The 27,894-nt window shown below is 37.3% G+C and overlaps 1 protein-coding gene across 2 annotated transcripts; it reads right to left on the reverse strand.

Moving 5' to 3' along the window:
- Positions 1–2,867: 2,867 nt before the first annotated feature.
- Positions 2,868–27,894, reverse strand: RLIM (ring finger protein, LIM domain interacting). 2 transcript variants are annotated; one of them, XM_012727204.1, is made up of 5 exons: positions 27,754–27,894; positions 25,913–25,975; positions 11,918–12,110; positions 10,923–11,006; positions 2,868–9,853 (listed from the first exon to the last, which is right to left on the reverse strand). In XM_012727204.1, the coding sequence occupies exons 3-5, from the start codon at positions 12,084–12,086 to the stop codon at positions 8,235–8,237; spliced, it is 1,872 nt and encodes a 623-aa protein (XP_012582658.1). In that variant the 5' UTR covers positions 12,087–12,110; positions 25,913–25,975; positions 27,754–27,894; the 3' UTR covers positions 2,868–8,234. The 2 variants fall into 2 exon arrangements, with proteins under 2 accessions (XP_012582658.1, XP_004685647.2); XM_004685590.2 differs by lacking the exons at positions 25,913–25,975; positions 27,754–27,894 and adding an exon at positions 15,260–15,336.

A 27,894-nucleotide genomic window follows, 5' to 3' on the forward strand; every position in this document is an offset into this window, starting at 1 on the left:
AGATAGAACTGCTTGGAAATTACATGTATTACTTTAACTACAAGAATCCAGGTGAAACTGTGGGTGCTTATCCCTGGAATAAATCTAACAACTTATTTTTTGACTGCTACATAATGTTGCAGTTATAGCTGGCTTCTTCAATTTTAAAATATGGGAGACTCAACCTGCTGTTTTTTTGCTAATGGTAGATTTTTAAAGATTCAGCATTAAAAGAAAAAGATGCAAATGCCTCATTTCATATCAGTGTTGAAATACTCACTTAATTGGATTAAGCTACAAAAATTAAATTTCACCTCTATCTTTTTACCTTTTGTAATGTGACCCCTCATTTTCCTACTGGGCTGCCCTATTCTAGAACATTTGGCACACAGGGAACCAATTGTGAATTTTCTTAAAAGTAGGCCCATTAGGATCATGCTTAGTGAAATAAGCCAAAAAGAAAAATACCAGATGGTTTCACTCACAGCAAGAGTATAAAGGACCAGGGGAGAAAATAATAATAATGAACAGCTATATACCAGAAAACATTGTATGGGGGTGGAGTGGGGCATGGGATCAAAAACAGTGGAGGGAAGGAAGTACACAGGACTATGGTGATGGCACACGGGTGACTTGAGGATGGGAAGTCCTCGGGGATTACAACTGAGATGGAAAAGGGCACAAAATGATGTAAAAATAAACTATTATATAAAAAAGTAGGCCCATTAGTTACCAACACTATCCACTGAGAAATAGCAGGTTTCCAGCGTGTCCATCCTGCCTAAAACAAAGGAAGCCTCAGACCAACATACCTAGAATGGCCTTGTCCTAAGAGGGAATTACACTTATCTCTGAATTAGCTGTGAAAACTCTAAATTCAGATGAGCCTGTCACTCCATTACTTCTCCTTGGTCCTCTCAAACATCTGAATAGGGATGGATACTTACAGTATGAACTTAAAAAAAATTATAATACTTTATAAACTTTTACACATCTCCTCATTCAAACAAATGCCAGCTCCTTGTGAACAGGAGTTATGTGTCTTTCTCCCGATGCTTCAAGTATTGAGTGAAGAATAGATCTCCTGAAAGTACTCACCTTGGCAGATAAACAGTACTGCATCTCTTATTTGAAGTGCCATGTTTTCTATTGCCTTTAGAGGGCACAGTGCATTCTTCTTAATATGCTAAACAGTGGCAAATCTCCATTTACTAAGAAAAATTAATTCATCCAAGGTTCACCTCAAGGATGGCAAATAAAGCGAAGGGAATAGGGCTGCCTCTCTCAATGGCTCATAAGATTGTCTCTGGAAGCAATTTAAAACAAGTTCCAAATATCTTTTCAACAATAACTGCCTATTGCTGCCCAACTCAACTTTAAAATGCATTTACTTGGATGCCAATGAGAAAAAGCTGCAATTCTAATCATCTTATATTTCAAATCAAGTCATAACTGGGGCCATGAGCACATATGAAGGGGTTAAGGTGATGACCATTAACATAGAAGTCTCCAAACTTATTCAACTTTCCTCCCAGACTTTCAGAAATGAAACAACTTGATAACATACAGCATTGAGATTCATTTGGTAATGACCAAAGTGATTTACAAAATTTGCAACAAATGACCTTTAATCCTCCTCAGATTTGCTTTTTAAGTTTTCCTTGGAAAACTAGCCAAAGACAGATATTTATTCTAAGAAATCACACCTCAATAGGTAATCTAATTGAGGGGTTGGGATAAACATTAAAAAGACTAGGGCCAGCTAGCAGCAGGATTAAGAACATGATAAAAAATAAACCCTGGAGTCTGAGATCTGAATTGGAATACTCTGTCTTGTGCAAATAACCAAACATCTGTAACTGTTATACCACCTATACTACTAGGTGGTAATATTTACATCTTGGAGTCACTGTGAGAATTTAATAATTTATATTGAGTGCTTAACACACCTGAGAACAATCAAAAACCTTAGCTACTTAACATTAGCTATTAGTAATCCATTTGCAAGGTCTTAGACTTACATCTTGCCTGAATTCAATGACCTCAAAGGACTCTAATTTTCATTTCCGATTTTTTTAAATGACAATTAAAATAGCTTAGTCTGTTTTACTAGATCCTGTTCTAGGTAAAGGTCCTTTTCACTGACTTTGTCACACAGATGCCTGTGCACTGGCTTGTTGCCTAGGTCAACTTTTCAGTGGTGGTCTTGAGTTTGAAGGAACAGAACCATTAATAACACTAAAAACAAAACCCTCGGAAGGTCATGAAGGGGTTACTACACCAAGATTATCTTAAGGAACCGAGTTCCTATGCCAACAAAAAGGGTTTGTAGGTACCGGAGAAAACAAAACTGTGATAAATCTCAACACTGGCTAAAGGAATACCAAGAGGAAATCTCATGTAAATATCAGAATGTTATGACCTACGTAGAAATAAGGACATCTTAGTGGTTTAGGAAATATGCATAAAGGTTGGAAGGAGGGATGGAAGACAAGCTGCATGATCACATAGGCACACCTAGACAAATTTTCATATTTATACAGGTCAAAGAAGTCAGTGCGATGGTGAAAATATAAGAAAACAGTGAAGATGCATCTACTTAAAATGTTGACATAAGTTTTCCCAGGATCTTTACATTGGTATATACTTTTAATCTTTTATTTTACCACTTGAAGATTAAGCCATTAAACTGTACAAACATATAAGTTATCTCCCGTAAACCAGTACCTGCCCATCCTCATAGACAACGAAAGGTATCAAAACCAAGGTTTCACTGCGATTCCATTTAATATAAAAATCATCTACTCAGTACCAGCTTGAAGCAACAGAACCTTTATCAGATTCCCCCTTTAAAGAAAAACCCAAGGAGAGATGATCAAGCACAAATGATCACTTCATGCATTTTATTGATAGTCTATATTTTAAGTCTGCAGTATGACATCTTACATAGGGAAAAAGCTTCTTCCTAAAGATAACTATTAATAATCAAACCAGCTTTAATATGACTTGACCTTTCAAGGTCTTGTTTTGCATTAAACAAGTTAATTTTTAGCAGGTGTAAAGCACTGTACAAAAAAAAAAAAAGTTAACTGGGTACATTCTCAAAACTTAATACAGGGCTTCCCAACCAGGAGTCTGTTGTATGTATATTGGAGAAGGGTGTTATGGTCAGGTTTAAATTGAAAGAAAATGAGAAATCAGATAAATCAAGCCAATTGAATTCTCATCACTTTGTGCTCCTTTCTGCTTTTTACTTTTTGAAAATTTCTCCCAGAGGTCGGGAAGCCCTGGTATAACAATCACTTTATTCTCTACAGAACATACATTTATGTGCTTCATGTTCAAAGACATAAAGGCAGCCTTTGTTCCTGTTCCCCCTCTAAATCCCTTCAGGTTCTTAAAGGTTTCAGAAAGCTTCCCAAGATTGCTGCCCAGTTCTTTATATGAATCCAAGTAAACATCTATACCAAAGCAGCTCTTCTGGGAGAAGATAAAACAGGCACAGATACATAATCGGGCCAATTGCGTACCTACTCAATTTGATACCTGATCACATGACCCTACATCTTTAAAAGCAGCACCAGGGAAAAATGGGGCTATCAAGAGGTAAAATCCAAACACTGGATAGTTAAATACGTATAAATCAGTTAAAAGGATGTTAGCGAAGGGGCACTAAAAAGAGTTAAGGCTGGGCAACTAGTTTAACCATACCTTGGTACTGGAATAATCTGCAAGATGAAGAAATGACAGAGGAACCTTGAAATTACTAGGCACAGTGGCATGATGGGGAGCACTTTCACTGCATGTCTTCAAGATACGCACCATTCAATCCAAGTGACTCTAAAGCAGCTTAGAGGTCTTTAGTAAACAAATTCTAATTAAAAGCAAGTATCTCACTAATTTTGATGCTGGAGGTGTACCTATTTCATTCAAACTTGAATTAAAACATGATACAGAAACATTCATAAAACTGATACAAACTGTTATTCCTTGAGAGGCCCACACCTTAGCAACAAGCTGTGTCCCATGTTGTATTTTAGATACAAAATGGAGTAATTTAAATTGCCCACTTGTTGGGAATAGTAGATTTTAGAAGCATTCCAGTTAAGAACTCTTAATTTCAGAATGCTAAAACTTTGAAAGGACAGGTAACCAAGCTCATACTGTTTCTTAGTTGCTTATTAAGCCTGACTTAAAACAAGTGAAATACTAGTTTCTCAGACTTTGCACTTCAACTTCCTCCCCGTAAACCCCACTGATTTACATTTTTAAATGTTTTTTTTTTTTGCAAATGTGCACAATTTACTAGTTAACTCAGTGCATTACAACACTGTTATCGAGTATTAAACATACTGAAGAACTATACTATACTCCAGGGGGAATATGCCTGACACTTTATTTAACATGTGCCTTTTCAACCTTCTGCATTATTAATATACAGAAATACTTTAAAAAGTAGCAATCAGCATAGTCTTATAAGACAAGAAAAGAATAAAAGTGCCCTGGCAAATGTGGCTTCAATGTACTTAATATTGGTAATACATTTGACAGGAAACCAAATAAGGTAACACTTAAACAAAATCTAATAAGGCAGATTACAAATATTATTTGTTCACAAAAGACAAGGGTGAAAAAAACGAGTGTGTGTGTGGTGGTGGTGGGGGAAGGTTAAGAATATCCTCCATCCTTAAAATATCAGTAACATCCACAAGTTGCCAGTGTTTTCTAGGCAAGATGAAAAATTGGCCTTTTAAGAGACATTTCACCTGAGTATTTTGGGAACTGACTTTAAGTCATGGTTGATGCTTGACCCAACGCATGTCGTGAACACATGGGAAGCAGGTGGCTAAGTATAGAGCATATTAAATGATAACCTTTGATAAATATAATTTAAGACACTGACACTAGGAGAGAATACTTGGCACAGAAAGGACGCATTTCCCCAGTGGGAAAAATTTATCAGAGGTAACATATCTAACCAATTTCTTAATCTTACAATGAGAGAATTCCAGCAACCATGATTTTAAGATATATTCATAAAAAGTCCTGATGCTAAACATTTTTTTGTTAGCTGTACAATTAGTACCTACACTTCAACACTAATGCGAACACTTTTCAATCCCCACTTTCATTATTAACCAGTAATAGCACTGATACAACCAGTGTGTTTTCTTTTGAGCAAATATTCCAAAATAACATGATTCATTTTCTAGTGATGCTACAGGTAAAGCCCACTACTTTAAATTTAACTTGTTCAATTCTGATATTAGTATCTATAAATCTCAACCTGTCAGCTGCTTGGAGTTAACAAAACACCTCAAACGCTTCAGACCAGTAAGTTAAATTTTTAAAAATATCTGACATAGTCAAGGAACTCAGTTTTTATTACTTTTCCCCTATTCCTTGAACAATGTAATCTCCCAACTTTGTTTTTGTTCCTATTACTGCATGAAGTTCAAACTAGGTCTTCAAGACAGAACCTTTCTGTAATAAAGAAAAAGTGCAAAGATACAATATGAAATGTAAAGTCTTTTGCAAGAAAATGCTCCCTCGAGAAAACAGGTGTTTGGATGTTGGTAGGAAAAAAAAAAGACTTTTTTGTTCTCCACTGTACATCTGACACCTAAAAATGACCTTGTCTTCAATTGTCCATAATACTATTAAGTATATATCAGACATGGACCTTGTGAAATAAGAAGTAGCAAATTCCACTAAAATATCTGTATTAATTCTAAGGAAATTAACGAGTGCTGTTGGAAGAGGTGTTCACATGCACATGTCCAATGTGCATTCTACTGGAGGCTAAAAACTTAAAAATCTATTTCCAGTGTTTATGAATAGCTTCAATATCTACATTCATAACCAGCATTCTGCATGAGTTACCTTTTACTTTAATACTTCACAAATGAGTAATACACCATGGGGGGGGTTAGGGAGGTACCTGCTGTCAATAACTTTCTTTTATGTTTAGAATGTGCTACCGTTGTTTTGAAAACTATTTTAAATGAACACCCCTGTAATAATGGGACATTTTGTATGAAGAAAAAAATGGGTTTGGTTTTAGCCAATGAAGACTATCTTGCAGATCTGAAAATAGTAGATTATACCCTTAGGAAAGGAGACAAGGAGGCTCACAAATATAAAGGAATCCTGACTTTTACATGGACAATTTTTTAAAAAGATAAAATGTATTACATAAGCGCCATAAGCAGTGAAATCTGCTTATATTTAAAAAAAAGTGAAGCTTTGTTTGGACATTACTTCCTTGCAAGAGCAGTACATATCTTTAGTAAACAACTACCGTATTTACAAATTAAATTTCCTTGATACTTAGGTAGGATTGAAAGCCAGAGGAAAACATGAAAGAATGAGCTTTGAAATAATCTTTACAGCTAAACTGATTAACAGTTAAGGCAGCCAAATAATTCCTATAGCAGACTTGATTATTTTGTGAAGAATTTGACTATGCCTGGGTAGTTAGCTCACTTTGTTCAAGGCCAAGGATGCGTTAAAATTTCTCTTTGGGCCTATTAGCATTTCCCAGAAAAACCAGCACAGTCCTCCATAATCAGACTAATCCTAACCCCAAACTGGCATCAAGACAAATTCAGCAAGAGTACTGGGGTTCTTCACAAACCTATCTTACTACTAAGGAAACAACATAAAGTGCATATCCCATAGCTCATGAGTCACCAGTCTCATCTTCAAACATGGGCAGCACAACTGAAATTTGAATTTCAAGTAACCAACATGATTCTTTTCAATTAAGGATAGGATAAACACCCCTTAATTCTTCAACTGGTCTTTAAATGTGTGTCGTTAGGTCTGTGTTAGAGACAGTAATTAAAACATTAATAAGTTGCACTGGTACCTTAAGTGTCAAATCTTGAAAAACAATGCAAACCGGAGACATTCCTGTTAGAATACACATCTGTACCAACCTCAATTCTTATGCTAAGAGTGGTTTATAGTCCCTTTCCTCCTTCTTATTTTTCCTTTTTTTGAGGAGCAGACTTGTTTTAAAAAAACACACACAAAAAAACAAAAAACATCAATGTAACTTGTGCCTGGCAGTAGTGGTTTGTTTTTTCTTAAACCAAAGCTCTGCCAAATTTGCCGATCTACTTCATCTGCTCAAGTAGAATACTATGTGAAGGATCTCACTGAATGAAACCAGTCCACATCTGCATGATTACTGTCTTCATGAAAAGTTTAAATTCTTTAGAGCAGTTTCTTTACTCCTCCCATCTTTCATTTCCTGCCTAAATCCAAGCTAAAATATACAATTGCCAATGGTCTTCAATGTAGTTCAATTCTGCACTCTGTCCTTTCCTTTGCCTGTCACAGTAGCTGTTCACATACATTAAATATTATAGATATGTCCTGCTCTTGACATCTACACACTTACAAAAGCAGCTTTGTACTTTGTTTGGTGTGTTTTTTACTACGCTGGCTCACAAAAAGCAGTTTTTTTCATTTCTAAGCATGGTACTTTACAATTTTTAATGCATTAATACAACAGTGCATTGGAAAAGTACTGAGCCTCTACAAAATAGCTTTACATTTTTAAAGAAATGAATGTGATTTTTTTCACTTACACAAGCATAAGCTTTTTTTTTTTAATATTTCCACAAGATAAATATCTCAATTAAACTATAAGCTCACTCTACAGTGTGCCACAGTGATGGGCTTAGGAGACAGTTATACATTTAGAAGATCCTAACCTTAGTGTTATTTACACTGACATGTCCAATATCACCTCATCTGAAAGGTGAACAAATAATATCCATAATGTAGTTGAATTTGTGCCAACTAATAACTGGGAATAGTATATAGCTTTTAGCAATCACTTATGAGACATTTACTGTAACTTACTCTAAACTGGTAATTTCCTTCAGCCCTCTCTATGGCATGGGAAACTTTAAAGATCAACATGAAACAGATTAGAGCCATTGATAAGGCAGATCTTTTAAGATAACAAAGGAGAAAATGCCAAGTGTATGTAGCAAATCATCAGTAACATCAATTACTGATACTGAAATCAGATTTTTATGTCCTAAAACATTGGTTTTTTTTTTTAAATATTTCCTTTTATTCTGGAACAGAAACTGGAGGAAGGACAATGATTCATAAAGCAGTGACTCGATTCAGGTTGCTACTTTACATTTAAGCACCACTCAAAAAGTGGACATAAGCAAGTGATTCCTGTTTGCCCATCACTATACCAGCTACACAGCTGAGAGTTCAGACCTTAATTACACAACGCTTTCTCTGTTACCAGAAGCTAAGACTGCTCTGCGACAAATAGGACAAGTCGAATTCTCAGACAACCAGCGATCGATGCAGTGGACATGGTACTCATGGGAACAAGGTAGTTTACGAAGTTTGTTGCCTTCTGTATATTCTGTAATGCAAACACTACAGGTTTTTAATGCATCATTTTCACCAAAACTTCTCATCGCCAGGTTGTCAATCTGTTCTTTGGTGAGTCCTCTAGGTTGATCATCATCATCCTCATTTAAGAGGAAAAACTGAGCCAGACTAAGGAAAGGCAAAGAGCCACTTTCATCAAATGTTACTGGGGCCCTGTGTCGACCCTCTCGCCTGGCACCTGATGAGCCTGATGATGAGCTTCCTTCATTACTGCCTTCAAACACCTCTGAGCTAGTCTCTGAGCTTTCACCACTGGAACTGGAACTAGGACTGGAACTGGAACTGGAACTGGAGCTTGAACTGGAACTGGAACTGGAACTGGAACCAGAACTGCTACTACCACCAGAACCCCCTCTTCCATTCCGTGATTCTGCCCTTTCCATATTTCGATTAGAGACTGAGCCACTAGGTTCTGAATCACTATCACTGTACATAAAGTAGCTCAACTCACCAAAACCTGTCATTATCTGCCTTAACATGGTCTGAATTGCAACAGATGTGGTCTCACTTAAACCAGTATTTAAAATTCTACGGATGGGAATTCTGATGGTACTGACATAGGTTCTCACACCTGCCCGCTCAGAACGTGAAAATGTACGCCTAAAACCTCCTCGTTCACTCTCATAAGTGACAGTGTTGTTTGGTGTCTGAGACCTTGACCGAGTTCTGCTAGCTATGCTATCTCTCTGCCGATATTCTCCAGGACGAACTCTTCTTACTTGAAGATCAAGGACTATGGTTGGAGGTCTCTGTCCAGATCCTGTAGATTCGCCACTGCCAGTTGTGTCTGAAGAACCTGCTCCTTGAGAGGCATTTCTTGTTCCAGAAGCTGCAAAAAGACCTCTACTTAGCAAGTCAGGTCCACTTATTTGCTGTCTCAATGTCACATGGTGCCGGGTTCTAGAACTTCCCTCAGTCTCATTGACCAAAGGATGCTCAAAAGTCTGAGATGAGATACTGTGATGAGATCGTCGTGGAATTTCACTCATTGGATGAAGCGGTGACCTACTTCTTTCAGCTCTTGCCCGGGTTCTCCGATGGTCTGGGCTCCTACTTCTTGCCCTTCTCTGACCTCTCGTAGGTGGGGCTTCTCCCGTTAATGCTTCTGTTGAATTTCGTTCTGACCTAGATGGCCTTGCAGATGTTGAGTCAGATCGTAGAGTTTCCACTTGCCTCTGGTTATTGTTGTCCATATTTTCTCCATTAGAACGTCTTGCAGATGGCTCATTTTCATTTTCTGGATTTTGGCTCCCATTATTACGGTTAACATTGATCTCTAAGCTGAATCTGAAATCACCACTATTTGGATTAGTCCGGCTTACTGCTCTCCAGGATTGGTTTCCTCTTTGCCCACTTCTTGTTGTATTTCCACTTTGTCTGACGGAGTTAAGCCAGTCTATTATAGAGTCACCATTAGATACATCATCTGAGGAATCGCCACCTGTTTAAAAAAAAAAGAAGGGGAGAGGGAGAAAATGGAACTACTAAAATTAGGATAATCAGTAATAGTGTTCTAAAACTTGTATTAAAGAGAACTTAAGATTCTTAAAAATTTCACATTTACAGATTTTTGTATATTATACTGCAAAGAACTGCACAGTATAAACAAGAAAATTTCATTTCGTTTTCAAAGAACAAATTAATCATAGACAAATTTAGGGTATTTTTTCAAAAAGGAGTCTGGAGGAAGTCTATTTTCAGTACTTTATATACAGAACCACTGTGGACTATTAAAAGACATTTTTATTTTTTAGTTCACTGGCAAAATTCTAATGCAATCAGACAAGGTGAGCACCAATTAAAATACAGGGCCAGTATTTAGCTTGGTTTACATTTCTGTCAGATTTTTCATAAACTTGTAATGTTTATTTCTAGGCATTTGACCTAAGGATCTTTGCCAACACAGGATAATTTAAAATACAAAACTATTATAGCCATTGCAAAAATATAAACAAGGCTATGGGCTTAAAAGTACCTGAATACTTGTCCACATTAGCAACATTTAAACTTGACCTAAAATTGGAGACCAGACCAATGTATAGTCTGAACCTATACATAATGGCAGATTCAAGAACCAAACTGTCATAATAGCCTCTTAATGGTCAGCATCATCTCTGGCTGCCACCTACTAGTTCCAGTAGCAAACCCCAGTCATGATAACCAAAAATGTCTCCAGACTTTGCCAATCTCTTTTAGGGGGCACAATTATACCCCACTGAAAACCACTTGGTAAGAAAATGAAGCATTTTTTTCTGCTGGTGAAGAAGTAACATATTTATAAATCATATATTTAAACAGGTGATTTTCTTCTGTGTCCCAACTAACACAAACAACCCAAAGGTGAAGTAGAAAAAAATAACATGTTGACATTTTTCAGAAAATGTCACTCTCTTTTTATAAGCAATTACTTAGCCACAAAACCACCATTTATGGGTAATCTCTGCCTCACATTTACTATTATCAAGTTCTTTATTAACTTCTACCCATCCCTGTACCCAAGCAAAATATACCTCTATTTTCATCTGAGTTTTGTGGTGGAGGGCCCTCTTTTATTTGCTGTAGTCTTCTCAGCAACTCTTCCTCCGTACTTTCACCTGAAAAGTTTTAAAATATTTGCCAAATTACAAATTAAAACCAATGACTCTTAACCATCTGTGATAAAAACCATGGAATGAAGAGGAACTATAAAATTCACTTCTTTGGGAGCATGTTACAGATTATGTTTCTACAAGTTTATTTGCTTTTGTGGTATCTCACTTTTCAAAACTGCAACACTGGAACATAAATACTACTATTACCCGCATCTTAAACAATGGAACTGACAATGATGTGCCAGGAATCACACCTAATAAACGGTAAGCCAGAATGTCTCACGTAGGCATTCAAACTCAAGTTTGGTATTCTTGGTTCAAAATGCACACCCTCTATCGGAGTCACTAATCCTATCCCTTCAAATTTAACCAAATACCCAAAGGTTAGTAGAACTAAATAGAAAGGAGAAAGAGAGGTGGTAAATTGTAATTAGGATCAAATGGAATGTGACTTGACAAAGGAGAATAACCGAGCACAAAGTTCTGAATAACTGACAATTTTACTCAAGGCTAGATCTGGAGGGTTATGACTGGGACTTACTTGGGAATCAGAAATGACAAAACAAGCCTGTCCTAGGAACTAAAGTCCCCATTTAGCTATTCTGCACTTGGACTCATGTCTGGTTACTTAAATAAAGCTTTAACTAACAATGAAAGATTGTTTTATTCCTTTCTTTTCAAGTCAGTTCACTGGAAAATCATGATATAATTTATAACTTATAAATCTGATACAAGATAATTCTAAATATGGTAAACAGAACCAGGGAGTGAAATACAGCTGTAAATGTCACTTGTATTGAAATCGCACTTCATAATGGCTAATGAAATAGATTTTTAAAGCAAGGTTCAGTATTAAAAAAACAAACCAAAACAGCAACTTGCCTATATAAATCCTTAAACTATATATTGCATACCTGGGGTGCCTAGTAAATTGTTATCCCTCATAAGCCTATAATCTTCTTCACTCAGGTTATTTACAAATTGATAGAAAGCTTCTTCCCGATCCAATCGGTCCATCTGACTTCTGCGCTGTGCTGCAGATTGATCACCACTTCCTTTATCGTTAGAATCTGAGCTTTCCATCTTGATGAACAAGTGGAAAATTATCTAAAAGGAGAAAGGAGATCAATCTTGAAAATATAAGTCAGTAGGTAGTCTACATAACAATTTTAACTATGTGAAAATCAGGAATGTGATTAGGACATAGATTTTAAGACCTTTAAGATTTTATGAATATTTCATAACAGAAAAACTCGTGAAAAGCACTGTTATACATAAAAAAGTCAGAGGTCAGCAAACTATGGCTCATGGGCCAGATTCAGCCCTCATATCCTTTTTTCACTCCTTATGTATTTTAGACTTAAAATGGTAGATCTGTGAAAGTTATATGAAATATAAATTTCAGTTTTATCAAGTTTTACTGAAACAGTCATATACATTCATTATTGTATCGTCTATGGCTGCTTGTCTGAAATATCAGTAAATTTTCAATGAAATCAAATCACAAAATATATCTTCACAAAAGTAAAAAATGAAGCTTCAACCAAAATAAGTATCCCAGTCACTCATTTGTTGACTAAGCAAGGAAAGCCATTCACTGATGTTAAATTTTGCTTGACTACAGAAGCTAAAAGTCCAGAGAAAATAAACTTATTTAAGGATTACAAGCCTTTGGTGAGATTAACTGCTCAAAAGTGAGGGTATTGGGATATAGCAATTATCAAGTAAAAAGCAAGGCAGCAAATGATTTTGAGTTATTCAAGGAACTCGAAGACTTTGAAGTAACTACAGGACTCTGAATTAACTACAGAAGTAGCTTCTATGAATGGTGTGCATGGAACAACTACAAGTGATAAATTTTTCAAAAAGTTGAGAAAACACTAATTCACTAGAACCTGAAGAGGAATCTGCTATGATGCATTACAACTGAAATGCTGGTTAAAAAAAAAAAGTGTAGAGCAGAAAACCACTTCATTGGAAAAATTCACAAAGCTTGTGAAAATGCAAGGGGTTTAATGTCTATTCGCTTATATACATCAGCAGGTAGTTTGTAGAAAACATCTCAAACAGTAATGTCAATAGTGAAACTTCATTACTGTGGACTTAAACCATCAATTCTGTGTATTTTTGTCAGAAATAGAAATTAAATTTCTTGACTTGCTTTACCAATTGCTCATTTTGATTGCTTAACATTGGTAAAGTTTTGTTGTGATTTGTTGTACTCACGGCAAGACTGAGGTTCTTTTTCTGAATGAGAACAACTATCTTCGATTACTATTACCAACAAATGACTTGGGAAATTCTCTTCCTGCAGACTATGTTTATTAGTGAATTCAACCTAAAATCACACAGCAAAACAGTGCTTACATGCAAAATGTATACTGTGGCAGTGATCTGACAATAATTACAGTTCTAGCAGCATTTCTGGACTTCAATGCAAGTATAAAGGTTATTTCCCTATATGGAATCCATTCAAAGTCCATTCCACTACAATTGAGGAGCTTCCATCTTAACCTCAATTAGAAGTTAATAACTCTGCAATGTAATGATGTAAAGGTAAGCATCAAGACTCTTAACAGAATGCTTTCCCAGGGAAAAATATGCTTTATTATTGGACTGACTGTACAGTACCAATAATGGGTGAAAAGACATTCTCTAAGATGAAATATGCAACATCTCATTTCAAGTCAGCAACAATAAATGAACAACTGCAAGTGGTTTTGATAAGGAACATGCTGAACCTTAGTAAAGCCAAATGGTACACACACCCCCACCCACCAAGAATGACATTCTCCTCATTAATAGACCTGTAGTATCAAACACTGTGCTCCAGAGTATCATTACATTTTGAGTTATAGTAAGAAATACTTCATGGAGGGCCCTCCCTGGTGGCGCAACAGGTCAGGATGCAGCGCTGCAAGCTAGCCACAGCGGCTTCAGTGCAAGTTCGATCCCCGCACCGGGGGTGACCCACATTGCGTGGCAGACCTCTCCTGCCTTGCCCGCTACTCCCCTGAGCAGTGTACATCATTGACCTGCCTATTCTGCTCCCCGCTCTGTCTCTGAATTCCCTCATTGCCCCTGCACCTTTGGCCTGTATCCCCAGTTCTGTATCTATAAATAAATACATCTTTTAAAATAAAAAAGAGAAATACTTCATAGAAATATGACTTCTTTATATAAATAACTATATAATTACCTTGCTTTTTGATCAGCAAAGCAATATAAACATTTATTAACTTCTTTTTATCTGGTCTTTTACAGAAAAAGCCTGCCAAGCCTTGCTGTTAATATATGAAAATTTCATTCCTTCTTTTTCTTCCAACCCCAGAACATATGAACATATGAAGATTTGTGGAAGAGGTAGTATACATTGATTTTAAGATTTAATCCCACACAGAACACAGGAGCTTCAGTCAATACTAAAGAGAAGAATAAAAACAAATCCTATTTTATATATTAAACAAAGAAACCCTGCTCCCTACTTGTCTGCTGAGCCTCATCAATTTTCAGTCTAGACATGGGCACATTACAGATCTCCACTATTTTGTTTAGATAATTATTTTTAGAACTATCCTATCATTGTGTGAAGAAATAATGAGCATGTCAAGGAAAGGGAAGGTAGATTAGTATTTTTGGAATTCCTAATCACATAACTAAGATTCCCTACTTTTGATCAGAATAAGCTAGACATGTTTGAAATTTGTTTTTATAATAACCTGAAACCTTGAGAAGACTCAAAATCAACAGCTTAAAAAATGCATGTAAAAGTTAGGCCAGCCAAATGAAAATGACAAAAGCCAAATTTCAACACATAGCTAATATAATTCTATCAATTATAGTAAGCAGCTAAGCTTAAAAAAAATCAAGGAAAAAAGAGACAGCATTCATAAATTCCTCAAACCAAAGAAAACTGCCTGTAGCATATGCTAGTGTTCTTTAGCAGTTAATATTCCGAATACTAGTAACATGAATTAGGATGAATTCCACTTATGAAGGATCAATAAATAAGCTTGAAAATAATTTACAAAAAAAGTTCAACTCTGTAAAGTTGAAAGATGCTAAACATAGAAATCAAAGGCAAAAATGTTTGATAAGAACATAAACCCAAACAGAAATCTCACTATTATAAGAATGGCACAAAATCGTAGGAATAGCATCAGGGAGGTTGAAGCCCATTAAAAAACAGAAACTTTCAAAAAACCAGGAAAAACTTTAAATGGCTTTGAAAAACAGTCTGAAACAAAGGGTCTTACACCGCGCATGTGAGGGTTGGTGTAGGAGCAGCAGATGGAGGCAGAGGTACTCAGCTTCTATTCTGTTTCTACTTTATTCAACTTGCTGAAACACATTCCACCTAGACATAATGGTAAAAGCAAACTCTGAGAATCAAGAGCCAAAATTTCAAAAACTTCTCATGATAATCTTTGAGAAATTATAGAGAACCGGGAAGTGATAAAATACTAGATATAGGGCCCTCCCTGGTGGCGCAGCGGGTTAAAGCACAGCACTGAGAAGCTGAAACCACTTCAGCACGAGTTCGATCCCCGCCTGCCCCGGAGGTGACCACGTGGCGCGGCAGACCTCTCCTGACCGCCCGCTGCTCCCCTCAGCAGTGTACTTCCTCATCTGCCTGTTCTGCTCCCCACTCTGTCTCTGGTGAATCCTCTCACCCTCCGCATCTCTGGCCTGTACCCCAGATCTGTATGAATAAATAAATAAATCCTTAAAAAAAATACTAGATATAAAAATGACTGAATCTTCAAAGAGAGTGAAGTCTATAAACCCAAGCACAACAAAATCTGACAATAAACCTAGGAAGAAAATCTTTGACAAGCTATTGGTTAGATCACAACACAGACGTATATTCACCATAACTGGGGCTCACTGAAAATTAACCTCATTTAAGTTTCTACACAGGGATAGTTTCCAACCTTGGCTTGCACATTACTATGACCTAGAGTGCTTCTCCGGGTTTGGCCAGATAGTGTTGCTATACTACCAACTACCTTCTGGGTTTCTTAACAGGCTGAATAGGTTTCTTGTTCTCATTTTTTTTTGGAGAAATGTGGGCTAGATCACTGCTTCTCAAGTTTCAGTATTTTGAATTACATGCAAATATTGTTAAAATACAGATTCTGACTCTGAGTTTGGGGTAGGGCCTGAAAGTCTGCATGTTCAACAAGCCTCCCAGTAATGCTGAGGCTGCTGATGCCAGAAACAGTTTAAGTAGAAAGGAACTCAATGACAATAGTTTACCAGACTCGGTTGTTAAATACCACTCTCAAACTTTAGCCCCGTACTTTTAACATTTTAAAGGGAACCATCTAGATGAACCTGTCAAAGACAAGTTAGCCAAATCGATAGACAGCTCAAAAGTGTACAGACTGTGAGAAGACCACTCTTGGCAGGGCAGTTCACATGAAGAAAACATGAAGCTTTTAGTTAACACAAATTCAATCTTAAAAGTCTGTTAAGATTGTCAACAGGTACACGTCCAAAAGCCTGTCATCACTTATCAGGAAAATACAAATCAAAACCACGAGATATAATGCCTCACACTTGTGAGAGTGGCCCACATTAAAAAGACTAACAACCAAGTGTTGCCCAGAGTGTGGAGAAAAAGAACTACACTGCTAGTGGGAATGTGGATTGGTCCAGCCCCTATAGAAAATAGTACAGAGGTTTCTCAAAATACTAAAAATAGATCAACCAGGGCCTCCCTGGTGACCTAGGGGTTAAAAGTCTTAGTGCTACCACCATGATGACCCACCCACCAGCCCATTATAGACCTTTCCTGTCTTGCCCACTGCTCCCCTAGCAGTATATTTCATTAGATCTGCCTGTTGTATTCCCCACTCTGTGAATCCTCTCACAACCCGCAACTCTAGCTTACACCCTAGCTCTTGTATGCATAAATAAATAAAATAAATCTTAAAAACTGTAGTTAAAAAAAAATAAAGAGGATCCTCTCAGGTGGTGCAACAGGTTAGGACGCAGCACTGCAAGCTATGCTGCAAGCTAGCCACAGCTGCTTCAGTGCGAGCTCAATTCCCAGCCCTGGAGGTGACCCACATGGTGCGGCAGACCTCCCCTGACCGGCCCGCTGCTTCCCTATGCAGTGTACTTCATCGATCTGCCTGTTCTGCTTCCCACTGTCTCTGGTGAAACCTCTCACCGCTCCTGTACCTCTGGCTTGTACCCTAGTTCTGTATGAATAAATCAATCTTTAAAAAATGTTTAAAAAATAAATAAAGAGGGACTCCCTGGTGGTGCAAAAGGTCAAGATGCAGCAGTCTGAAGCTATCCACAGCTACTGCAACACAAGTTCTATCCCCAGCCAGGGAGGTGACCCACATGACATGGTGGATCTCTCCTGTCGCACATGCTGCTCCCCTCAGCAGTATATTTCAGTCAATCAGTCTGTTCTGCTCCCCACTCTGTCTCTGATGAATCATCTCACACCCCCCCCATACACATTTGCACCTCTGGCCTACACCACAGTTCTTGTATGTATAAATAAATATATCTTTAAAAAGGAGAAAAAAAGGGAGAAAGACAAATATCAAATGATTCTTACTTAATACTGGAATATGAAGAAATAGATAAAAGTAAATAAAACAAACCCTAGAAATATGACCTTGGAATTGAGGCTACAGTAGGGTGGTAAGAGGGGTGAGAACAGTGTAGTACGGGCCCATAGTTTATAACAAATGGATATGGGTGCTTTGGAGGTGGGTGTGGTGTGGTGTGGTGACAGCTGAGCAGGTATAAATCACAGTGTCGGAAACCAATGTTACCTCAATAAATATTTTTTTAAAAAACTGACTGCCGGCCCTCCCTGGTGGCACAACACTAAGAAGCCAAAGCACAACACTAAGAAGCCAAAGCCACTTCAGCATGAGTTCAATCCCCGCCTGCTCTGGAGGTGATCCACAAGGTGCAGCAGATGTCTCCTGACTCGCCCGCTGCTACCCTCAGCAGTGTACTTCGTCAATCTGCCTGTTCTGCTCCCCACTCTGTCTCTACACCTACACCTACACCTCTGACCTGTACCCAGTTCTGTATGCACAAATAAATAAATCCTTAAAAAAATTGACTGCCAAGAAACCTAAAAGAGTCACATGCTATTTTCAAAGATCAGTGTGTTCAAATTAGGTAACAGTACCAATGTAACCTGCTATTCACACTATACCTGGAATATCTGAAACATTTTATTTATGTCTAAAAGGACATCAGTAAGCACAGGCAACTATTTCAAGATGGTGAAAAGATACTATGAAAGAAATGGCTGAGTTACCTGGAGATGTCTAGCCTGAAGAAAAGACAGGTAGGATTAACATCTTTAGATATTTAGTTACAATATGAAAGCAGAACCACAGGGTGAAACTAGGGTCAATAGTTGGAGAAATATGGAAGCAAACAATTATTTTTTTACTATTTCAAAAAGATTTATGTATTTATGCATACAAGAACTGGGGTGTAGGCCAGAGGTGTGGGATGTTGCGTGAGAGTATTCACCAGAGACAGAGTAGGGAGCAGAGCAGGCAGATCAACGAAGTATTAAGCTGAGGGGAGCAGCAGGTGAGATAGGAGAGGCCTGCTGTGTCAGGTGGGTCACCTCCCTGGATAGGGATTGAACTCTTGTCATAGTGGCTGACCACAGCTTGGACCTAAGGGATATTAAGTTATATATTCTAGTGACACAAGTTTGTTATAATACTTTGGATAAAACTGATGCACATATGTTGCTTCACCCCTACTCTCCAACACATCTTGTGGTTTACTGTCTTCATACAAATGATGTTCCCTCAGCCCCTTCTTGGGGTGGGGTGGAGGGGGGTAGAGCTCACCCTTCAGAGTTCACTGAAATACTACCTTCTAAGTAGTTATTACTTTCAGCCCATACATATCCATCCATTTCTTCATACAACATTTGTGCCACTAGAGTGACACTTTCTGTTTTACACAGTCCTTTATATTTTTGAAGCGCAAATATCTTCTCTTTTCAAGCAGTTTCCTTTAGGAAAAGAACCAGAATTATAGTCTTTTTAAAATCCTTCCCAAAGCCACCAATACAATATCTTGCACATTGTAGACACTGAAATGATGGAACCAAATCCAAAGTGAATATTAAGTTCATTTCCCTTAACAACCTGTCTGAAGTGGCTCTTATCCAATATAGTACAAACCATGTGACTTTAAGATTTCTAGAGGCCACATTAAAAAGCAAAAAAGGTGAATTAATTTTAATATACCTCATTTAACCAACTAATCAAAATATTTCAAAATGTTACCAATATAAAAAACTGGTGAAGTTTTATAGTACATCAAGTTGGATGCTAAATTCTTAAAGTGAAGTATAGTCCCACCAAAGTTGTGTTTAATAGAAAAATACATGCTCCAGTTTTTTATTTAATTAAAATTAAAAATCCAGTTCCACATTTGTACTACCCACATTACAAATGTGCAGTAGCCACATGTATTTAGTGCCTACCATAACGGACAGCACAACTTTAAAGTATTTGCTTCTAAGGTAGCGCTCTTCCATACATGGAAACTGATTATTTCAGGTTTCTAGTCCATGCTCCAATAACCCACTACTTACACATTTCCTTTATGTTTTAAAAACTGATGACTACTTTACAGAGAGACATGAAATAGATGATTCTTTCCTATGTTCACCAATCTTCAAGATTTAGTCTTGATCTTTTAGAATTTTTATAACTTCCTACATGGAAACTAGAGATAAAACTTTGTACCTCTATTAGAGACCCTCCACACTGATTTTAGACTGCTGAATCCTCAACAGCACTTACCTGATTGCCCTGGAGGTTACTTTACTCTATTAACAGAGATTGATTTTATTTTAGTATTACTTTTTAATTCAAACTTTTAACAATGACACACACACAAAGCAACATGTGAATAAATCCAAATCACTATTACTTCCATGTTAACATGCTGTGTGCACTTCCCCTACCCTCCCATACGCACAGCAGACAAAGTAATTACCCCACACGATAACCCTGAGCACACTTATTTCAAAATTGCAACCAAACTGACAAAACGTCAATTAGGCACAACAAACAATGTTTTTACTAAGGTAGAGGTTTCAATTAAATCAGCAGCACATTAGGGGTTAGAGAGAAAAGAATCTGATTTGCTTCTCCACTTTTGTATTAAGCTTCTATTCTGCCTTTATTTCATTTGGACTGGGAATGAGAGTCAAGAGATTTCAGCACTTGGCAAGACAAGTCTACCCAACAGGAACACTAAAGGGGGCATGTTATAGCTGCAACACCTGCAGATATATCTGTTGGTTTAGAGGAATTCATTTTGAAAGAAAAGGAAATCTCAAATATAAGCAAGGCCTTCAAATGCCTTCTAAAAGTCTCATTTTAAACAGTCCCTTCACTAAGTGGCAAAAACTGAGAACATTTAGTAAATCAAAACCACAAATTTAGTTCCCGGTAGTGTTATTGTTTGGTTAAGTGAAAAATGAACATTTTAAAGACCAACACATGTCAAAGCTATCAAGAGATCATAGTCCAAACAATCAAATACAGATCTGTCTCCATTTTTGTGTGAAAATGTCAGTGAAAAATTGTTAACAAAATGGGTCTCCAGAGTTTATTCTATTGTGATATATTTCCAGATTAACTAGTACTCGGGAAAAAAGAATTCACATACTTTCATGGGTTCCTAGCAAAATAATTATCTCGTAGTTACAATATTTATGTACATAAGTCAGAAACTTTGGGTTGAGAATTCAGTATCAGCCATTTTAAAAAATAAGTATTTCCATAAAATCTCACCAATTGGCCCTCCCTCGTGGCGCAGCGGGTTAAAGCACTGCACTAAGAAGGTGAAACCACTTCCGCATGAGTTCAATTCCCGCCTGCCCCGGAGGTGACCACATGGCGTGGCAGACCTCTCCTGACCCGCACGCTGCTCCCCTAAGCAGTGTACTTCATCGATCTGCCTGTTCTGCTCCCCACTCTGTCTCTGGTGAAGTCTTTCGCCACCCCTGAGTCTCTGGCCTGTACCCCAGTTCTGTATGCACAAATAAATAAATCTTTAAAAAAAAAATCTTACCAATTAACAATTTTAAGAGAACAATTTACCAATATGCCACTTAGATCTCTTCCTAGTTCTAGTAATATTTATCAACTTATATTTACAAAGCCCTTTTATCTATATTTCATTTATTCCTCATTATAAACCTACGAAATAGAAATCACCACCTCTACTTTAAAGATAAGAAACAGAAGCAGAGAGGAAGTGATTTACCAAAGGTCATGGTGCTAAGTGGAGAGCCAGTAATTAAATTCAGGTCTCCTAATTCTAAATCTAATCACACTTCACTAAACTGATAACTGCCTCCCAATATATCCCAAGACTATACTTTAAAATATATCCCTCCAACCCCAATAGGCATGTCTTAACTATTCAACCTCATTGTGGGCTTTTTTATACTGTTTCCTCCTGGTATGAAAACTTCCAAAAATGACAAAACACCCTTTATAAGCAGCCACAAACCAAGCAGGGCTTATTTTTAAATAAGTCAACTTTTAGTACTTTGTAATACGATTGCCTCTTGAGTAAATAGCATATTCTATTAACCTATTTCTTTCAGAGTACTGTGTGCCAGTATATCCAAACTTATTCCTGGAAGCAAGCAGCCAAATCAGAAATTCTGTCCAGTCATCTCAAAAAACTACTCATTTGGTCAATGAATGTATGACTGTGTCAAGTAAATTTAATTTTGGAGAGGAAAAGCCAGCAAGAAAACCAAACCTGAGATGTATTCAGTAATAAGGGAATTTGTATTTAGTTATAAGGAAGTTGGAACAATTTTATTCACTTTGAGAATTTTAAAGCATTGCTAATGATCTCCATTTCTCCTAGAGTCATCGCCGCCATATATTAATATAAATTTCTGAACGCCGCTAAAAGTAGTACTTCATTTAATTTTTCTAATCCATTTACACCAATCTTTAAAAATGTAATTTTGTTATGATATTAACAAGAAAGTCACTTTAAACATATTCTTCAGCACAAATGGAGACCTAATGCTGAGGAGAAACCCACACATATTCATTTAATATACTGCTGCATAAGTCCCAAATTAAGGAGACTAATTTAGGCACCAAAATATAGTTAACAACAGACTTTGCAAAGCTGAATTCTGAAATTCAAATACTTGTGTGAATATCAATTAAAAAAATAACCCACATCTGTTAAGTCTGGAATAACCTTTTACAAAAAGGGGGTTGGGAGAGAGGCAACTTATTATCAACCAACTACTAAGTATCTTGAGCATTTTCACCTTTTGCATATATGCAGTTTCCAAATTCAATAGTGCTAAAGCAGAACATGCTAGTTTTTAAAAAAAATTTACCAGGCATCAACATAATAATGTGTTATACTGAAGAAAAGGGCAAGCATCAGTTTGTCTATAATACAGCTTAGTAAGAATCTCAAAGGGTAGATGAGAATTAATGACATGCAATCCTTGTCAACAAAGAAAATGTTAGTTCAGCAATACCATCACCAAAACATTTAATGGTTTTTTAAAAAAAAGTCAAGTCACAAACAACTGCTGAACACGGGGTCAGGATATAAAGTATCAGTATATATGTAGCTAAAGTGTTGGGAATTCTTCATACATAGAATGTTTAATTCAAAATTTACAGCATTTGTACCAAATAAAAGGCTGCTAACAATCAGATAGGTTTTTAAATTCAGTGAGTAGCAAGGTGGAATTCAGCTGTGAAAAGGAATAAAACAAAAAATACTGGGTTCTAGTCTCAGTTTTAAATAGCGATACCGATTTGGTCAATTCATTTAGCCTCTTGTGCCTCAGTCCTCCATCAGTATTGGATTAAGCCACCTACAATGTCCCTTCCAGTTCTTGGAATCCTTAACCATGAATGATATAGCCCAGGTTACATTATCATATAAAAAAAAAAAAACCTAACTAGGCTGAGAATTTAGAATTGTTTTTTTCTCCATCACTTCTCATGTACTTTCATCTCCCCCCCCCCTTTGACTATCTTATCTTTTTAAAAAGAAACATCATGACTTTTTCAGAAATCTGGGAACTGATGTTTCATAGGTTTTTACCAAGTGCACAATACCTCTCAACACCACCATCACTTGTTGATTAGTTCCAATATTGGCCTGTATCAGAGGAAGCTACTAAGGCTGTCACCAACGCTGATACTATTGCAGCAATTTGAGATTATACAATACCAGCTGCTTGGTGAATTAGCTTAACCTTGCGTACAGTCTCCTATCTTAACCGCTTTAAGAGGACAGCAGGGAAAAAAAGGATTCAGAAATGTCCCTCATATGTCTATCACCTTACAGATCTACTGGCCTTGCAACAAGCAATTCTGACTATATGAGAGCCCTCTACCATATTAAATGGAGAGTATTAAAAACATCAACAAATTAAAGAATGAAGACCATGATGAATGCTACCAATTCATAGGATCAAGTTAGTTTAAAAAATAGGAAGCCATGATGATGACATTCAATTCATTCAAGTACTTCAGACAGAGAATTCAAACTCAATTAAGACAAGCTCATCTCATTCTGAAGAGTTAAAAAAACGACTCAAAAACTCCAAGGTTCAATGCGTTTATAAAAAAAAAAAAAGTTATCTATGTAAAGTCACTGACTGCTGGCAATTTTGGTGTTCTTCAGTAACTAAAGTACTATTTTAAGGGTGCAAGTTTTCCATTAAAAAGTAACTTTTAAAATAAGTGAAGCCAGTTTTGAAACATAAAATCACCTGATCAGAAAAGGAAATAACATGTATACCAATGACTGCTCCAGTTTGGATAAATTATATAGCCATCTTAGATGTAATTGATATTAACTACAACTTTGGTTAGTAAAAAATAAAAATTGTAGTTAACAGTTAATTCCTTTTTTGCTACAGTTCAAGTGGCGTATATGACGGAAAAGATTCATTTCCGTTACAAAAAATTAAAAATCACAGAAAAAGTATTATAGTCATCATCATGTAAATCTGGTAATAACAGCCTAGCTTAATAGCAATGAATTTACTGCAAGAGGTCCAAGAATTTACATACATTCTCATAAATGTTTTGTCTCAACATATGTGGGTGTTACTGTGACTAATGAATTAATCTGTGGGTGCTATTACAACTAATGAAATATTTATCTTGAGATGGAGCATTAAAACATGGGAAAAATCTACAACAAAAATATCAACTATATATTTTGGGAGCAAAACTGCAAGTTCATTAATATATTTCCTAGATGTTAAAAATTGTCAATTTTTTTTCATGTATAGAAATAGCACATTGATAAAAGGAAAATTGAACTGCTTGATTATATGGTCACATACATAGTAAGGCAGAGGAAAAATGTTTTCTTTTTGAATAATACAGGTGTATTATTGTTGCTCTCTTGCACTAGTTATTAAAACTTCAAGGGATTATGCACACTAGGTACTTTTTGAAACCAAAGGGTTCTGGATGTTCTTTTATTATGCAAGAAACATTAGGGCTAGACTTACAGAAGAAAAACATGTCCTAGTCCTAGGAAATATCTTGAAATCCTAGTACCTCACTGACAGGGGACATTTTGCTTTCTAGTGTGTTATCCAGTCCATGGCAAATCAAGGGGAAAGGGAGCTGTGAGTGACCAGTTCTATTTCCTAATCTACTGGAGTTATGGAAACAAATATTATACATATTATACCATTTGACCTACTGTATTATTTAAAGCCTCAATACATGGTCACAAACCTGAAAGTACATATCCAACTGATCTAACATTTTTAGATATTTTATTAAGTCACTTTTTAAAAGCTATTTCTGATTTTTAAATAAACTGATCAAATTTTAGTATATGTGCTATTAGCTGAAACAGAACTGTGACAGACCAAAAGTGAAGTCTCACTTCATAAAGGAGATTTACTTAAAGTGTTAACTAGTTTTTGATGCAACACAACCCATTGATTTTTTATTACAACCTTTCATTCTCTTTGCATTTCCAATCTAATTAGAGAGCAATTAACTTTAGAGGTATTAAAAGTTTAGTGACTTCAGAAAGACCTGGATTAAAATGGGGACTCTACCACTTACTAGTTATTTAATTGAGGACAAATTACTTAACCTCTCCTCTGAGTCTCAGTTACCTCTACCAAACTGTTAAGATCCGCATGACACTTTGCTGGAAGGATTACAAAATCATGAAGCACAGGACCCTGCATAGAAGTGCTCAATGTAAGTTAATTTTGAATTTAGGATACCCATCCTAGTTTTCCTGGGACATCCTAGTTTGCACCTGTTGTCCAGGATAATTATTAATTATACCTCCTTGCTCTTAAAAGCATCCTAGCTAGGGAATTAAATTATAAATTAAGTGATTACCTTAAAGATGCTGCTGCTACTGTGAAGGGAGTTAATAGCAATTAGAGTATTGTATGTCAGTTACAACTTTTTGGATATTGTAGGGGGCAGAAATCGACCACCACAGAAAATAATTTAAGATTATAATTTTGTAAGACATTTTACTGATCTTTCACTTACAATTAAATGCTGTTTATTTAAAACTATCCCATTCCAACAATGATTTAAGGCTGCGAATTTCTACTTTTTGTTTCTGTTCTATACAAAGTACTGGTAAACCTCAGACATTATTATTAGAAAGGAAAATTCAAAAATAAAACACTAGTGAGTTCCAGCTACTCAGAAACCATATCATTTGAATTCCCAGTAAAAATGTAATTCTTATTATGAAGAATGCCCAACACCAGCTAAAATATTAAATAATTCCATTCAATTAAAGGGTCTTCAAAACAGAATTATTTTTAAACATGCATTCTACACATAAATCATCAGGAGACGCAACAAAAAATAAATTACCTGACTGTTATGACATAGTATTGTAATACAATAAACTGGATTTTAGTTTCTTCACTCTCTGCTCTAGAAAAAAAAAGAATCCATTATTCTTCCTCTTTTATAAGATAGGCATTTTCTTTGAAATAAACATACTAAAAAATATACATCCTATGTATTTTAGTTACACTTTTACACAGACATACACGCACTCACCATCACCCAATCAAATTCAGTGTTAGTGTTAGGTTATTATTTGGGGGAAGTGAAAAGGTCAGAGGGTTCCTTTAAAAGCTGAGGGACAACCTTAAAATAAGCCATTTCTTACCAGGCCAGTATTTAGTTTCAGATTCTGACAGTTACTCTGAAGGACTTATTTGGGATGGTACACTAGCTTAAGGCAGAAAGTGAAATACTGGTGAAATATCTTAGGTTAAGGAATGTTTGAATCACTTGTTTCAATAAGAGGGCCTAAAATCGGACTTCTAAAGTGTCTGAATTGGTCCTCCTGGGTACTTCATTTAAAAAACGTGAAAACTGATTACGCTATAATTGTGCCTCCCTGCTCTCAAGTCATCCAGGACGGACGTAATGTACCTGATGGGCTGATATGAATAGTTGTTCTGTCTCTAGTCATTAACAGTCAAATAAATGATTAGTAGAAAGTTTATTATTCCTTCCTCCCTTCAATCATTCAAACCACTGCGGTTAACTTTGATACAGGAAATGTGGGCTCTTATTTCCAGCAAAAAATTATTGTGGGGCCTTGCAAATGGTGGATGACAACCTGATATAAAGGCTTCCTCTTGCCCCAAAAGGAAAGACTGACCTAAATAACAAGCCTGCTAGGCCTCAGATTCCCGGACTAACCTGTGGAATAAGTATGGTGAAACTGTCTAGGGAAGGAACGTGGCTGTCTCCTCCATCTTGAAATTAATCAGCATAAGGGAAAAAGGGACTGAGTATTCAGGAAGCAGAAGCCCAACCGGTTAATACTAGTTACTAAAGCTATGGCGTACGTGGCAGGTACCGCCCGCAGAAGCCAAGACCCTTAGGCTTTTTTTTTTGAGGGGGGAGGGGTTGGCCTGTTGGCGGACAGAACGAAAATTAACTTGAAAATCATTTGGCCCAATTCCCACCCTTACCCAAAGGAAAACAACAAACACGCAACGGCTTTTCCCTCCGTGTTACTTGGGGGTGGGAGGGTGGAATGGGGGAAATCCTTGCAGTGATAGCTGTGGCAAAGATACGCCTGGGTTATTCAGGCTAGGGAGTTAACCACATTTACCTCAAATCTATAGGGAAGATGTCATCGGGGCCCCAGGGGGCGCCTAATTGATAGTGCCCGGCCGAAGGGCTCAAAATGAGGTTTTACAAACCCTGGGAAATCTAAAGGCCCAAAAGTTCCCAGCATCTGACTTAGAGCAGTCTGACTCCGACCCCCCCCTTTCCCAAAATCCTATCCTACCATGGGGGAGGGGGCGTGAGAGAAGCCTTTTAGAGCACCGAGGAGAGGAACACCTGAGACAATCAAAGACTCTCACGCTTGAGGCCAACACTCGAAAATCGTCTCCCAGAAATTCTTAAGGCCTCTGGAAGGCCCAGGCTGCGGCTTGCGCTGCCGAGAGGAAGTACTCCCCACCTCCTTCCCCCGACAGAGCCTGTACACTATACTGGACACCCAACTAAAATGGCAGCAGCGACGACGCCACGGAGCCCCCCGCGGCAACCGGCGCCCGGGGTCCGGAGGCGGCGCTGAGCCTCCGCCACGACGCGCCACACAGGCCATTTTGAGAGAACGCGGCTCCGCTGTCTTCCCCTCGCTCTCCATCCATTTCTCAGAGCATTCCCGAGGTTTCACTTACTCGGCTTAGAGTCGGGATCCGACTTGGTCGGTTCGGCCGCCGCCGCCGAGGCTCCTGCGCGCCTCCCCTGCCGCCGCTCTCGAGCCCGCCTCCGATGAGTCGCTGGTTGAGACCCGCCTCTAGCCCAGCGCCTGCTCGGAG

Source organism: Condylura cristata, unplaced genomic scaffold (assembly GCF_000260355.1).
Source record: "Condylura cristata isolate star-nosed mole 26May11 unplaced genomic scaffold, ConCri1.0 scaffold00019, whole genome shotgun sequence".
Taxonomy (NCBI): domain Eukaryota; kingdom Metazoa; phylum Chordata; class Mammalia; order Eulipotyphla; family Talpidae; genus Condylura; species Condylura cristata.